This window comes from Centroberyx affinis, unplaced genomic scaffold (assembly GCF_046629955.1).
Source record: "Centroberyx affinis isolate AG114_WGS23_722 - 3 ecotype Tasmania unplaced genomic scaffold, CSIRO-AGI_Caff_v1 ptg001752l_1, whole genome shotgun sequence".
NCBI lineage: Eukaryota > Metazoa > Chordata > Actinopteri > Beryciformes > Berycidae > Centroberyx > Centroberyx affinis.
In genome coordinates, this window is record NW_027280154.1 from 27,501 (window position 1) to 44,793 (window position 17,293).

Below are 17,293 nucleotides of genomic sequence, written 5' to 3' on the forward strand. Positions count from 1 at the left end.
AGAAGGAACTGGGAGTTCAAAATAACTGACAAAGAAGAAGAGACCTGAGCGTGGAGCGGGCCGCTCTGGACCCCCCTCCATCGGTCTGGAGGTTTTTCCAGAAATGCTGCAGCAGTGTTCACTGGGTTTTGGAGGTTTTGGAGGTTTTGGAGGTTTTGTCCGGCTTCAGGCTTCGCTGCAGTTTGTTCTTCCACTGTTGAACAAATGAAAGTGAAAGAAGCTCTGGACACCAGGAGGGAGCGGATCAGTCCTCCAGAGCAGAGAGAACACACAGACTGATGCTGTAGAAAGCCTGAAGCCTCAGCAGCACAGAGACAGTGGAGAGACTGGCTCTGATCAACATGATACACTGTGGACCATCTGAAAATATTACTGACTGTTCCTTTAATTATCTTTCTAATTCCTGTTTCTAATCTCTCTCTCCCTCTCTCTCTCCCTCCCTCTCTCTCTCTCTCCCTCCCTCTCTCTCTCTCTCCTCTCTCCCCTCTCTCTCTCTCTCTCTCTCCCTCTCTCTCCCTCCCTCCCCCCCTCTCTCTCTCTCTCTCCTCTCCCCCCTCTCTCTCTCTCTCTCTCTCTCTCTCTCTCCCTCTCTCTCCCTCCCTCCCCCTCTCTCTCTCTCTCTCTCCTCTCCCCCCTCTCTCTCTCTCTCTCCTCTCCCCCCCTCTGTCCCCCTCTCTCTCTCTTTCTCCTCTCTCACCCCCCTCTCCCTCCCTCTCTCTCCGTCTTTCTCTCTCTCCCTCTCTCTCTCTCCCTCTCTCTCCGTCTTTCTCTCTCTCTCTCCCTCTCTCTCTCTCTCTCCCTCCCCCCCCTCTCTCCGTCCCTCCCCCCCCCCCCCCCCCTCTCTCTCTCTCAGATGAAGGGAATGACAGTGAGGTTCCCAGTCCTCCCAACAGCAGCCATCAGCTCAGCTGGAAACAGGGCCGCCAGCTGCTCCGACAGTGAGTCACACACACACACACACACACACACACACACACACACACACACACACACAGCAAACATTTTTGCTAAAAAAAAAAATTGAAACCAGTCCAACCCAAGTGAGGAAACAAGGTGAGTGATCTGACCAAACTGACAGACTTTTCACTTGAGTTAACAGAAATAATATAAACACAAGTTTAAATGACTTATTCAGATGGCAGTGAACACACACACACACACACACACACACACATACACACACACACACACACACACAAGCGCCCTAATTGTTGTTTTCACAGTGTTCCCAGTTCGTAGTGTATCATGGGACCTGCAGACGGCTGTGTGTGTGTGTGTGTGTGTGTGTGTGTGTGTGTGTGTGTGTGTGTCCACAGGGCCCAATCAGCTTTAAGTGTCTGTGTGTCTCAGAAGAAAACAGCAGAAAGCAGCAAGTCAATCTTCTTAATGGAGATTAACACTCTAATGGGAATCAAACACACTAATCTAGTGTGACCACTTGGAGGTGTGTGTGTGTGTGTGTGTGTGTGTGTGTGTGTGTGTGTTTCTTGTTCCTAATTGCTATACAGAAGAATGGAGGCTCCATAGTTTCTAATGAAAGGTCAGCTGGTTTACAGTTTGTCTATCAGAGTGATGCTGTGTGTTTCAAGAGGAGGCCGTGTGTGTGTGTGTGTGTGTGTGTGTGTGTGTGTGTGTGTGTATTGCATTTGGTCAGATATGTAAATTAATTTAAAATTATATTACATAGTACATATTAATATAAAATCAAATGTTTGACATTTGACATGTTTAGTGTGAGATTAGCATTATATTTATGTAGCAAAACAAATCACCAGGAAATCACCAGAAAGTAATTGCTCCTATTGGGTTTAAAGTTCAGTGACAGCAGCGGCTCTTCTAATTCAAATGAAATAAACTTGCTGAGTCGACGCTTTCCCGTTCAGATGCTGCACACTGGACCCTGATTGGACAGATTTCAGTTTCATTCTTTAGTGAGGGAGCCAATCAGGAGCGAGTCCAGCTGTGATGCGTTTCCTGGAGTTGGACTGAAACTGACTGGAAAAAATGAGTTTTTGAAAGTTTTGAAAAATAATGTCTTCATTAAACTTCTCTGATCATATAGTTAGTTAGTTTATTTTTATTTCTGTGTCATGCCAAACATCTGGCCCATCCCACATGGGATTACAGGACCATTTTACAAAACATACATCTTCCGGTGATACATATAAGAGCAAAAAAAAGAAATAAAATAAATTACCACATTATAAAGTACTACTATATTCTTTCAAATAACATATTTGAAATGACAGGTTTCAAATGAACAATCCACTGAAAAGAACTGCTACAAACTTCCAGTTTATCTTGATAAAGAGCTTTTCTTCTTTCTCCAGGTAACGAGCTAATCTAAATGTTTCATAAGCGAACAGCCAACTCAATCTTTGTGCATCATCCATATTTACAAAATCAATATCTGTTTTTATCTTACTAAACAAAGTGTAGCGCAGCATACAGCATATACTGTATGTGTATAAGTAGGAAATTTTGAATTCCTACAATAATCGACCTTTGAAATCAATTCTGAAACGTAACGTACAACTAATGTGAAGCTGCTGATAGATGAAGTGATCTTGACTTTGTTTTAAGAAACAGAAAACCTAGAAACACAGTCAGCACAGTTTACATCTGTGTGTGTGTGTGTGTGTGTGTGTGTGTGTGTGTGTGTGTAGTTTTCTTTGTGTGTGAGAGTGTGTTTACTTGTTTGTCTATCTGGTTTGTCCATGTTTGCTTTTGTCTTTTTTTGTGTGTTTGTGTGTATACTGTACGTGTGTGTGTGTGTGTGTGTGTGTGTAGTTTTGTATTGGTTTTCTGAATGTGTTCAGTGTGTTTGGTGACTTTGTGTGTGTGTGTGTGTGTGTGTGTGTGTGTGTGTGTGGGGACAGTGAATGGAGGCTTGTGTGAGGCGTTGAGGCCTCCTGCGACCGGAGAGGCTGGTACAGAGGGAGGGAGGCCGGCCTTCCTCCTCCTCCTCCTCCTCCTCCTCCTCCTCCCTCCGTCTCTCTGTGTGAACAAACACTCAGGATGCTGTTCAGGCTAAAGCTCTGTCCTCTCAGGATAAATTAAGTCGATAAAAACGCGTCTCGGAGGTCGGCAGGATCCTCGTTTTGTCCTTTCCTCAGGAAGGTAAAGTACAGAGTTAGCTTTGACTTCTTTTCAGCCTGTTGTGCGTTTCTGATTGGATATCGGCGTTCTAAGTTTAAAGGGGAACGCCACCCATTTTAACAATTCACATAATGTTCTTCCTCTGCCTCAGGACAGTTCAGTCTGTTTGTGAACTTGTACCTAATTAATCGAAATTTTATTGAAATCGCAATATGGCCTACTGCAATTTTCAAATCGCAGGAGGCACAATATTTGTTAAAGGTGAAATGTGTCAAAATACCATTTTAAATTAAATATTGTGGTGCTGCAGAGATGTCCTGGCCTACACATCATATTCTACAGACTTAAGAAAACATCTTTGTTTGGTACAGATCCCCGCAAAAATCACACCGTAATCATTTTAATACGTTTTTCAATGAAAATGAGAATAATGATGTAAAAATGATCATTCCCTCTAATATCGCAAATCATATCGCAATTGCAATATCAGTCAAAATAATCGCAATAAGATATTTATTCAAAATCATTCAGCCCTACTTGCACCATCTTAAGTAAAGCTACAAATCAGAGAGAAAACCCTTGAACTTGTGAATCACTAGGATGTAAAATCAGCGGCTGCTCCATTGACAATGAATGGGGCTCTGACTGTGTGGAGCCATAAGATGCTGAGTTGAGTTTTCACACCAAAATTAAGTTTATATTCTGGCATGTGTGTGTGTGTGTGTGTGTTGTATGAAACAGAATTTCAACTCAAAACAACTTTATTAATCCCACTAGGGGCAATTAGTTACGAGCAGTTTATTATATACAGAAAAACACAGTAACATCCAACAACATACAAACAAACAATACACCAAGGAGCTAAAATGTGGAATAAAATCTATAAATAATGTTGATAAATAAACTCGTTAACGCAATAAAAGATCAGATAAAAAAAAACAACCTACGGAGCATTTAAAAGTCGTATTGCAGAGGATTTGATGAATTTAAACCTCATTTGGGTGCAAGAACTAATCTTAAAAAACGAATCTTATGGGTTGACAGTGAATGGGTCAGAGCCCCATTCACTGTCAATGGAGCAGAGCCAGATTTTTTTACATCGCAGTGACATCACACACAGTCAAGGCTCAGCTCTCCAGCCTCAGTGGAGTGGTGTTGACTGAACCGTCCCGAGGCAGAGGAAGAGTATTATGTGGATTCTTAAAATGGGCGGCGTTCCCCCCTTTTTAAAAGGAAGCCGGTCCATTGATGATGATCAGGATAATCGTGGTGTTGTGTTGACAGAAGCTACCGGGTTCCTCTGGTTCAGGGGATTTCTGGAATACTGTGGAGTTTTGACTCCAGGTTGGATTCCAGGCAGGGAATTTGATTCATTTCTCTGCGGAAGTCCGGGAATATCAGGGAATTTTTTACAAATGATCACTTTACAGGAATATGGGAGAATGTGTTTTATTTTTATTCATAATGTTTTCGGGTTGTCCGTCTGTCCGGCCGTCCCATTCTCATGAACGTGATATCTCAGGAACGCCTTCAGGGAATTTCTTCAAATTTGGCACAAACGTCCACTTGGACTCAAGGATGAACTGATTAGAATTTGGTGGTCAAAGGTCAAAGGTCAAAGGTCACTGTGACCTCACAAATGACGTTTTTGGCCATAACTCAAGAATTCATACGCTAATTATGACAAAATTTCACACAAATGTCTAATAGGATAAAATGATGAAGTGATGACTTCATGAAGAGATTTATATCTTTATTTATTATTTATATCTTTATTTATTCATCTAATCAGTTGCTTTTTAGCCAGCATAGCCTCTCGTGTTCTTATCTGTTGTGTTTTTAATGTATTTTGTCATCTGTGTGTCTTGGCTGCTATGACGACTCAATTTCCCTTCTGGGATCAATAAAGTTTTCTATCTATCTATCTATCTATGACATTTTATATCCAAAAGTTCAAAGGTCAACTTCACTGTGACATCATAATGTTTTGCTTACCACTGTAGCTGAGAAATCGATCTTGGGTCATTCTACAGAAACGGTGGAAGTGCTGTCACTTACTTTTGCAGACACCAAAATCCTTTAAGTTGACCTAATAATCACATTAATTATATATGTTCAATAAATAAAGACTGTCCTTGCAATGATAAAACAAAGTTTATTGGCGGAGGCAAACAACCGTGAGGCGGTTATTTCTAGTTATTTTTATTTATTTGAATTTTATTTGATAGGGACGATGCAATTTAACAGTTCCAATACAGAGCATGAAACTGATGTGCTGCACAGAGAGTTTATAGCTATTGCTAATTTTCAACTCTTGTCCCTAGTTGGGCTTTTACATGTACAGTGTAATTAAAATATACAGCTTTCAGTATCATAAAAACACAATACACTACAGATATGGAAATACAATGAAATACACATACCACAATACACCAATACACCAATAGTAATTTAGAGTACAATTAGCTAAAAATGAGTACAGCTCTGGTTTGCTTTTAGCCAGAACTTAACCTTTATTGTAAAAGATTTTATATCTGGAATTGATTAAATTTCAGTTAGTAATGTGTTCCAGAGTTGACAGCCCTTTATGGAGAAAGCTGATTGTCCAAATTTTCCAATTTGTTTCACACACTCGTTGCATCAGACAGTTTTCAGCCCAACTGGAGTGGAAACCAGACTGAAATCCAATAAGGTTTTAGGTCGACATGGAAGCACTCTGACTTGGTCATGGAAAGTCATGGAGTTTCACCTCAGTGTCCTGGTGGAAACCCCGGGAGTGTCCTGTGTGGTTCAGTGGGCAGAGGAAGGCTCACACTGGCAGGGTGTTGAAGTTTTACTGTTTATGCTGACTGTTCACTTTTACCTGATGTGTTGTTAGTAGAAAGTCCCAGCGGAAAATGCTTCATTTCAATCGATCGCTGTCAAAACAATTGATCATTGGAACCGACCCCTAAAAAACAACTACTACTTGTAATGTTGGTGATGTACAAATTGAAGTTTATTCTACCTGTGTACTCACTGGACGTTGGTTTGGATTAGAGCATCAGTTAAGCGCCTAACCTACAACACAAGACTGTTGTAAGTATTTTTTTATGTTTTGGTCACCAGGAACTTGCAGAATCATAGATGAAAAGTGTGATTTTCTCTGGACGGAGCGCGTGCTTTCTGCTGTTTAGGACAGTGGTTCTCAACCTGGGGTCTGGGGACCACCAGGGGTCCTTGAGGGGGTTCCAGGGGGTCCCCAGCAAATGGATGAATTGTTAAACTTCAGCACTGTTTCATTTACAAGAAGTGAACACAATTAGAGAATGTAGAAGAATGACTGTTTTGATCACTGTGATTTCACCGTTATCTCTCTGCCTACAATACAGATAGTCATGGAATTCTGGACAAAATCATATCTGACAATAAAAATATTCTCAGGTTTGGGTCAGAGAGACAAAATCTCATCAAATGGGGGTCTGTGTCCCTAATGTGGACTAAATTAGAGGTCCATGATATGAAAAAGGTTGAGAACCACTGGTTTAGGAGACTCTTCTGGATTTCCCTCTTCAGTTTGGATCAGTCTCTTCTTGTGTGGAGGAGATTTCTCACCAGTGAACAAACTGACAGCAGAATTTAATTTGGACAAACAGGGAGAATCTACAGCGGCTCAGTTAGTGGAGATGAGACGCTCTGCTCTGCTGCACACACACTTTGGGATTTAGGCTGATATGACAGCTGGATTTTTACATAAAGTCTCACAAAGTGCAGATTTAATAGCTTTCTCAATAAGGTTTAAAAAGGATTTATTTTAAAACACTGGACTAAAAAGTACAAAACAAGACGTTTCGGTGTTCATCCAAACACCATCATCAGTTGTAATGAGTGTAGCAGGAAGTAACTCTGGCAAATAAATACACACAAAAAGTCACATGATAGGCACATGGCATGAGGTGTTGAAGTCACATGACTTGTTGAGATCACAGAGTGTGTGTGTTTGCCAGAGAAGAGGGTGTTCCCAGCCGCTTACAGTGATGCCCTGCACTCATTACAACTGATGATGGTGTTTGGATGAACACCGAAACGTCTTGTTTTGTACTTTTTAGTCCAGTGTTTTAAAATAAATCCTTTTTAAACCTTCTATCACCTGGATCTTTTGAAAATTAACTTATACTTTCTCAATAAGGTGCAACGGTTTCCTTCAAAGCTCTTCAGCCTCCTCTGACCCGGCTCCTGTCTCCTGTCTCCTGTCTCCTGTCCCTCAGGTACCTGCAGGAGGTGGGATACACCGACACCATCCTGGATGTGAAGTCCCAGAGGGTGCGGGCGCTGCTCGGCCTGGCCGGAGATTCAGGAGAAAAACCTGCAGAGAAGAAAGCCGAGCCGATGGTCAACGGCACCGAACCGTCCTCACTGAAGGACAGCGGCATGATCAGGTAGATGAGATGATAATAATGATAATAAAGTGAATTTATGTAGCACTTGAAAACTGCTTCTTCACATAAAAGCAATGTACAGTATGAAAGAAAAATAAATTAAACAAGAAATCGAAAGGATAGGAAGAACTAAAAAAGAATACAAGACAGTTTAAGATGCAGTGTATCCTTAATGAGTCTTAAGAGAATTTCAAAGATGATACTGATTTAGCTAGTCTGAGATCAGGTTGTGGCGCAATCTAGTGGCAAACAGCTGGTCAGAGATGAGAAGAAATTAGATGAGATGACATGAAATGAGCCGAGATGGGAATGGATCAGACATGACATGAGATGGAATGAGATCACGAGATGAAATGGATGATGAGATGAGATGGGATGAGATGAGATCAGATGACATGAAATGAGAAGAGATGAGATTAGATGAAATGAGATGAGACAGGATAAGATGAGATGGAATGGGATCAGATCAGATGACATGACAGAAGATGGGATGAGATGAAATGAGATGAGGTGACATGAGAAGAGACAAAATGGGATCAAACGAGATGAGATGAAATGAGATGAGACAGGATGAGGTGAGATGGAATGGGATCAAATCAGATGACATGATAGAGGATGGGATGAGATGAGATGGGATCAAACGAGAAGAGATGACATGGGGTGAGATGAGATGGGATGGGCTGAGATTAAATGAGATGAGACAGGATGAGATGAGATGGAACGGGACCAAATCAGATGACATGATAGAGGATGGGATGAGATGAGAAGAGATGAGATGGGATCAAACGAGAAGACATGACATGAGATGAGACGACATGGGATGAGGTGGGATTAGATGTGATGTGATGAGATGAAATGAGATGAGACAGGATGAGATGAGATGGAACGGGATCAAATCAGATGACATGATAGAGGATGGGATGAGATGAGAAGAGATGAGATGAAATGGAATGGGATCAAATCAGATGACATGATAGAGGATGGGATGAGATGAGAAGAGATGAGATGGGATCAAACGAGAAGAGATGACATGAGATGAGACAACATGGGATGAGATGTGACGGGGTTAGATCAAAAGAGATGCTTAATGGATCCCAGACGGAGACTCGGGTGTCACAACAACGTAAAGAAGTCGGAGAAATACGCACTCAACAACAAAGATCACAGAAGCTAATAACCATCATTAGAAATGAACTAAACATTTGAATTTGAATTTATTGAAAGGAAAGCCCCTTGAGATGTAGCATCTCATTTTGGAGGGGGTCCTATAGACACAAATACAAAACTATAAAACACATACAAACAGAAACAAAACAGCATTACATAACATACACTACAAATACACAGATACAGACGGCTCGCTCACCCTCTCTCGCCCACACACTCAGACCTCAGCTATTGTACAAGAAAAATTGGTTACAATGACCCGGATAATAAATGAATTATATCAGCATAAATAGCAATTGAAGCTGTTTGTCTTCAGTTTATTTGTAGCACAAATAAACTGAAGATTGAAAGTACGCACAAATTAAAAGCATAAACAGGTTGTTTTAAGATAAGAAAATAAAGATGACCTGAAGCAGCGGAAAGAGGTAATAGATCTCAGAAAAGGAGGAAGATTATTCCAATCGGAAGGAGCTTTGTATTGGAATGACCTGCGTCCGACTTCTTTGAAAATTCTAGGGAAAAAGAAGAAGGGATATTGCATATGTCTGAGAGGATATGAAGATCTACATGGAACCAAAAACTGTTTCAAATAGGAAGGGCAATTAAAATAAACACATTTGAAGATGAACAGTGAAATTGCCTTCTAGATTTAGGCTGCAACCAGTTAAGCGATTCATACATGAAACAACTACCAACTATTTGTTGGTAGTTGGCAGGTTAATGGCTGCTGCAGTAGAGAAAACTTTTGCTGTCTGCTGCTTATTGCTAATAAACTAAAGCCGACCGCTTTAAATTTGGAAGAGTCGCACAGTTAAGCAGCAGCTCATTAAGCTCAGTGTCTCAGCAGAGATGGAGAACGCAGCTAAAACTAAGTCTGTGTAAGTGTTAGGGCTGAACAATTCATCGAAATTTTATCGAAATCTCAATATGGCCTACTGCAATTTTCAAATCGCAGGAGGCACAATATTTGTTAAAGGTGAAATGTGTCAAAATATCATTTTAAAGTAAATATTGTGGTGCTGCAGAGATGTCCTGGCCTACACATCATATTCTACAGACTTAAGAAAACATCTTTGTTTGGTACAGATCCCCGCAAAAATCACACCGTAATCATTTTAATACGTTTTTCAATGAAAATGAGAATAATGATGTAAAAATGATCATTCCCTCTAATATCGCAAATCATATCGCAATTGCAATATCAGTCAAAATAATCCCAATTAGATATTTTTTCAAAATCGTTCAGCCCTAGTAAGTGTTAGTAATCTAGTTACTCATTCACTTCCCTGAACAAGGTTTTCCCAGTCTGTCCTGGGGTTCAAACTGGTTATCATCCAGTAATAAGTTCTCTTTTTTTATCCTTCATGCGGCCGTCATCCCCCCAGACTCACCTTTCCTCTTTCTTCTCTCCATCACTCTCTCCCTCTCCGTCCTTCCAGTAAACCCGACATGTCCGACTCGGCCACTGTGCTGGAGGCCTTCAAGTTCATAGAGAGCGCTGCGGCGGACTTCAGCGACGAGGAGGAGGAGGAGGACAGCGAAGGACGGGACAAGACCATCCTGGACTTGGCCACAGTAAGACAGGACACACACACACAAGAACACACACACACACACACACACAACAACACTCACACACACTGGGGGTTATTTAATGTGGGCAGTGGCTCGTCACATTACCAAACAGAACATCGGGCTTAAATCAAATCAGCAAAGATGTCACAGTAAAGTCAGACACATATTTCCTTTGTTGTCCTTGTGATATAAAGATAAAGGAAGCTCACACAAAATGCCTCCAACTTAACAATGATGAACGTGAGCAAATCGTCGCTGCTGTGTCTTACTGCACAACAACAAGCACAAGAAAGCATGACAAAATGCACCCAGTTTGGTAAAAAAAAGAAGAAAGCGGAAAAATGTTTACTGCGCTTTTCAAATCCAAATCCAAATCCAAATTTATTTATAAAGCACATTTAAAAACAAGAACAGTTGACCAAAGTGCTGTACAGTCAAAATAGCAAAACCATAAAACAACACAATAAAAACAAAGACCAGTTTAAAAGACAAAAGGACAAGCAATAAGACCATAAGAAAAAGAAAGGCAACTCTCATACTGAGTTAAAACCCAAGGAATAAAAATGTGTTTTGAGACGGGATTTAAAAACAGGCAGTGTGGGGGCCAGCCTAACATGCAGAGGCAACTCGTTCCATAGTTTGGGGGCTTCAACTGCAAAGGCCCGATCTCCCCTGTGCTTCAGCCTATAGAGCTTGGGACAACCAGAAGCAACTGGTCAGCGGACCTGAGTGACCTTAATGGGACGTGTGGTTGTAAAAGGTCAGAGAGATAGGTTGGAGCTAGCCCATTTAACGATTTGTACGCAAACAATAAAATCTTAAAATCAATCCTAAACCGTACAGGGAGCCAGTGGAGGGAGGTCAGTACGGGGGAAATGTGATCTCTCTTGCGTGTTCCTGTTAAAAGACGAGCTGCAGCATTCTGGACCAACTGCAGGCTTGAGAGGAAAGCCTGACTGACACCAACATAAAGGGCATTAGAGTAGTCCAGTCTGGACGAGATAAAAGCATGTATAACCCTTTCAAAATCACTAAACGATAAAAAGGACTTGACCTTAGATAAGAGCCTCAGCTGGAAAAAGCTAGATTTTATCACTGAGTTTATCTGTTTGTCCGATTTAAAAGTCATACCCAGGATATACAGTATCCCAGAGCTGTTTCTATTGATTTCGAAGGAGTAGTTTGATAATGAAATTGTCTGTAAGAGGCATTTAAATAGACAACCTTTACATTGAAGCAGGCAGAGCCGGAAACTAACTTTTTGGTCTACAGGCCCAAAGTGGGTGGTGCGACTCAAAATTCACCAGCCGCTTTTACTGTTTTGCCATTCAACTGGGTTTTTAGAATAGAGTAGGACTCCAGATGATGGTGGGTTACCTCTGACTACTAACAAAATGTCATCCTCAGCCCTGCATATACCATCTGTGTTTCTGTTTTGAGCCTTGTGAACCATGGCTTCATTTTGGTTGCTTGGTTTTTTTAAATGCAGATTTGGAAGTGCAGCCAGTGTGTGGAAGCTAACTCACAGCATTTCTATATCAAGAACCAAGCTGCTGCTGCTGTGAGCCATGGGATCTTCTTCCTCATTTTGTAACTCTTCACACAGATGGTGAGGAAGAAGCAGTCGTCCACCCCGTCTTCCACGACCTCTGACCTCAGCGACGACCCCGACACAGAGGAGGCCCTGAAGGGGTTCGATTTCTTGGCCAGCCCCGACGAGCTGGACGGATCGCCCGAGTCCAGGAGCGGGGAGGACAGCGGGGACTGGGGTGAGACGAAGGAACCGCGGGGGGCGGGGGCGGGGCTCTTCACAATCTGGATCAGTGGGTTTTAATCATGTGCCAGTGTGACATCAGAGTCTGCAGGTTTTCATTCCAACCAGACGCTACACCTGCCAGTTTCGCTAATTGGTTCCTCCTGGTTGAAGATGCCAAGCTGCTGTCGTGTTTGTTTGGGATGAAAACCTGTTGACTTTTCTCCATTCCACATGACTGAAACCCGCTGATCTAAATCACTGATTCAGTTACTGACTTATAAAGACACCTACAGCCTTAACTTACAGTTTACTGAACATATACAGATTTAGCCGTTGCAGAAGTCCCACTTCATGGTTGCTGAACTCCTGCCGCACTTTGGCTCAATCCTCAAGAGGAATTACTTGGAAACATCAAGTTTTGCTCTCATTTCAGCTCTTGGAATTGCCAGGATTGGTCTTGGTAACTTGTTTTAAAACATAAAACAATTTTAAATAAATTTGGTTCAACTGTATAATGTTAAAAAATGAAGAATCAATGCAGGATAGATGCAGGATGAATGCATGACAGGGGACTTTTAAAAATGGCTACCACTGTTAAGATACCCAGCAAGCATTTCATGGCGACGATGTGCAGGAGGCAGCGGAGTTCAAAGTAAACTGTAACCGGCACAAATTTTTCACAATGTGATATTATGGCGCGGTAAAAATCCTTATTTATCAGCTTTGGAAACTGTTTGGAATTATATCAGAAAGATATTTAGGCCCTGAATCCACAAAACGATGAACGTTATGTCATCTTTCATTTTGGCACTATATTTGGCTTGGGTTTTCAACATTGCAGGCTGTCACATCAACTTCTATTCAAAGTCAAAATGTTGGCTGGGTATACATAGTGTGAAGTGTGTGGGTGTGTATGATATTGGCCTAGAACACTGGATTGGATAAAGGGAAAAGTAAATATTCTAGTTTGATCCATGTACTTGTGTTGTCCAGAAGGAGGAGTATGGCATAGAGAGGAGGGATCAGTCATAGAGAGGTTGAAACGTTTTTGGGACATCTTGAGCATAAAACATAATTTGACTTTTCCTATAACCCTAGGCGGTCATTTTAAAACAGAATTTTGCTTTCTGTAAACCCTTCTAAATCATTTGAAAAGGAAAAAATGCAGGCCCTAAAATCGTGCCCTGTGGAACTCCCATTTAGAAGTTTATTCCTTTTTCTTGGCTCTATTCCCCGGAGTCAGAGTGGTATCTGTAGGGATGTGTATGTCCGCATGCCACAGTAGGTGCAGAGGGCTCTGGCAGGACAGCAGATCAAAACAACCTTCACTTCAGTTCTGCTGCCTGCAGCCAGCCAATCATCTCTAGGGGGAAAAGTGGTAAAATATTAGACTGCTTATTTGTACAAATAAAAATGAAAACACAGAAAGAAGACTGTGAAGGTGAGATAAAACAAACCCAAACATTTTATCTCGAAGGAAATAAAAACAAATGGGTTTGTGAATGGAGCACAAGGCCATCGCTGCACCAGCTCACCCACCACATGCCTCCTCTGTTTGCCAAAGTAGAAAAACTCTTTATAAAAAGTTCCCAGCTGGTGACCTGGTTGCCCCTGCAGTTTACACAAAATCCAATTTTCTGCTGTTACCTAGCAACACATTCTGTTTATAACGACCAATGACAAAAGGCTTCCCCACGCAGTTCGTGATTCAACACTTCACAGACCAGGTAGTCGTACAGAAGGAGTGCTGACTACACTGCAAACACCAGGTTTGTTGGGTTTGTTGGGTTTTTTCTCACCAGATAAAAGCAGTTGTCAAGGCGTTAAAACCAGATTGTGACCAGTTGGTGTAAGTCTCTGTAGCTTTCCCTATTTTCAAAAGCAATAACTTGTCTTAAGCTGAGAATCTGTTGTGGAATGGCAGAAATCAGCTCCTCTTGCTTTTCATCCCCCTCTGTCTCCCTTCATAAACTGTAATAATAGGCCAACTGAGCATACACACACACACATAATAAAGGACAGTTTAAAATAGTCTGTGGCTGGCTCCTAGCCGCTCCGTTATGAAACAGATTCGTCATCCTCTGTGGCTGTGAGCGCCGACTCTGAAGTCTTTTCTTCTTGATCCCACTCCACCTCCTCGACCCAACGCATCACTAGCCCCGGGCTACCAGGAGGAAGCAGAAAACCCATTCTTTCTTTTAATACGCTGTGATCGTGCCTCCAATCATTCCTGCAGACTCCCCCTCAGTGAATTTGCATGTTTTCCATCTTTGGATCCGCTCATGTACCCGTTGAGCATGTGCAGACATTTTCAGCATATTTGATCTTATGAACATTGAAGGCGTTTGCTGTCTGAACCTTCATGCATCGTGCTGCTCTGCTGCTGCTGCTGCAGAGAGACTGAGATGGCTGACAGAGTCATGATCATTTATCATGGAATGTTGTTTGCTTCACTGTAAAAGCTTTTCGTGACTTCTCTATGCGAACCGGTGTTGCTCGACTGCATTAACATTTCATTTGCAGGACTGAGGAGAACCATCAAATTTCATTCAAGCTGCAGTTGACGTTAGCCTGAATTTTCATTTGTATTCCAACCCTTTGTTTGTTGAATGGCACCTTTTTTTGTTGTGTACATTCGTGTTTCCATGTTCACCAATGCAGACACAACAGGCCGAGACATGAATTCCCTCCGTTTCATATCTGTCTGTTCTCGAAGAGAATTTCAGCACTGTTGGAAATTCTCTTCATGACCTTACTGTGTTCATGTCCTCCTCTCGTTCTTAAAGGAGGAGCTGAATGTGTTGTCAATGTTTGGAGTCTGAGTGGGGAAAAAACTTTCCAGAAGACCTTAGTAAACTTGTACTAAGGCGTTGTACACTGCACTGATTAAAGAGGGCCAGATTATATGCCATCCATAAGCAGGATACACTACAGTATAGATATACAGTACTTTTTTGCCCTCACACTTCAGCAATATTACCCATTTTAGTAAATTTTAGAGCGGTAGATTGAAAGTTAGATTCTTAGAAAGCCTTCCTCATTTGAATTTGGAGTGTAGTGGTTATCTGGGTGCGTTTGGTCCCGTCTGGCTCAGTAGACTGTCAAACTAAAATTGGTGGATATGTAGTGCATCCAGACACTTACAACAGGTTTCTGCCCCACCCTCCTCCTCCTCCTCCTCCCCCTCCTCCTCCTGGCCTGTAGAGAAGGAAGAGCAGTCCTCCCTGGGCGAACTGGCCTGGGACGTGGACCAGGGACTGATAGCCCAGCTCAAGGAGCAATACAGGAAGGAACGCAAGGGCAAGAAGGGGGTGAAGAGTAAGTCCTGTACAAGGCCTTTGGTGCATCCTCTCTCTTCAAATCTTTATCTCTTCCTTCTGCCTCTTCTTTTGTGTCTGTCCTCTCACTCCCATGGCTTTCTCTCTTTTTCTTTAACTTTCTATCTTCACCTAGCTTTAAATATCTAGCTATCGACTTAACTAATGGCCCTGCTACACTACAGCCAGCGGGCGCCAGCCATCGAAGGGATTACTTTTTTAAAAGCACTGAAAGATAGTCCATTGCTCGTGTTGCGTCCGGATTGCGTTGCGACCGGATTGCGTTGCGACCGCGTTGCGTTGCTTGGCGTCCGATGGCTGCGTCCAAGCGAAAAAATCTACAAGGTTCAATTCTTGATGGCTCACGCACACGTTCTCCCTCATTGAAATAAAGAGAAAGTTGATATTAGTTGTTTTCTGGTGTACCCATTCACATAAATATCATATCAACACCAGGCACCATGTGGAGCAGGAGAACGTCAGATTTGTTGCTGGTAGTGGAGCTCAAGAGTAACAATCTATAGACCTAACGAACGATCTATCGCCCTAACAATCTACTTATCGACCTAACGATCTGCCTGTTGACTTAACAATCTACTTGTCATCCCAATGATCTCTCGACCTAACAATCTGCTGTCGATTTAAAATCTACCTTTCAACTTAACAATCTACCTGTTGTTGCTGCCTATTGACCAAATGATCTACCTCTTGTCCTAATGATCTACCTGTTGTCCTAACAATCTGCTTGTCAACCTAACAATCTACCTGCTGACCTAACGATCTACCTGCTGACCTAACGATCTACCTGCTGACCTAACGATCTACCTGCTGACTTAACAATCTACCTGCTGACCTAACGATCTGCCTGTCGACTTAACGATCTACCTGCTGACCTAACGATCTGCCTGTCAACCTAACGATCTACCTGCTGACCTAACGATCTACCTGCTGACCTAACGATCTACCTGCTGACCTAACGATCTGCCTGTTGACCTAACGATCTACCTGCTGACCTAACGATCTACCTGCTGACCTAACGATCTGCCTGTTGACCTAACGATCTGCCTGCTGACCTAACGATCTACCTGCTGACCTAACGATCTACCTGCTGACCTAACGATCTACCTGCTGACCTAACGATCTGCCTGTTGACCTAACGATCTGCCTGTCGACTTAACGATCTACCTGCTGACCTAACGATCTACCTGCTGACCTAACGATCGGCCTGTCGACCTAACGATCTACCTGCTGACCTAACGATCTACTTGTTGTCCTAACAATCTACTTATCAACCTTAATGTATGTGTCGATCTAACGATGTACCTATCAACCTAACTATCTACCTGTTCACATAACGATGTAGTTATCAACCTAAGATCTACCTGTCTAACGATCTACTATCTATCGACCTATCTATTGATCTCTCTCTCTCTCACTCTCTGTTACTCTACCTCTCTGTCTCTCTCTTCCTGTCTGTCTCTGCCAGAGGTTTGGTCTTGTGTTAAAAGGTGACTAGGGTAGCAGTGGACTGTGGTAGACGTCACTCACCTCTTTACCATCTCTAGCGCCCCCTGTCTGTGTCTCTGTGTCCTCCGCTTTTTTCTTTTTTCTTGTTTGAGAACAGCTCTGGACTTCTCTTCAGGCTTTCAAATAATTTTTTCCTCTGTTCTTTTATTCTTTCCATCTTTCAATAACCCAGACCTCTTTTACCTTCCTGTTGATTCTTAAGTTTCCCAAAGGAATGCACTGACTTTTTACTAAATTTTGTACATTGGCCAATGCGAGTACCAGTCTAATCCATTGTGCTAATCCATTTCTGACCAATGCAGACTTAGACCATTAGTTTGGGCTCATGGGACAAAAATGATTGCGGTATAATCCATTTTTCTCCACTAGAGAGATCTATCATCCTATTGCGTGTAAAAACGAAAGTCATTTGCTTTACTTTGAGTGGATTATGG

The 17,293-nt window shown here is 42.2% G+C and overlaps 1 protein-coding gene across 1 annotated transcript in view; it reads left to right on the forward strand.

Annotated features, from left to right (window-relative positions):
* The window catches only part of LOC139652064 (striatin-like), a gene marked incomplete at its 5' end in the record, with an annotated part of 39,106 nt that overhangs the window by 7,175 nt on the left and 14,638 nt on the right, over window positions 1-17,293 (forward strand). Inside the window, 5 exons of the mRNA XM_071529002.1 lie at window positions 854-938; window positions 7,347-7,517; window positions 10,124-10,259; window positions 11,866-12,028; window positions 15,220-15,333. Coding sequence (XP_071385103.1) covers window positions 854-938; window positions 7,347-7,517; window positions 10,124-10,259; window positions 11,866-12,028; window positions 15,220-15,333 — 669 coding nt within the window. The remainder of the gene's footprint in view (window positions 1-853; window positions 939-7,346; window positions 7,518-10,123; window positions 10,260-11,865; window positions 12,029-15,219; window positions 15,334-17,293) is intronic.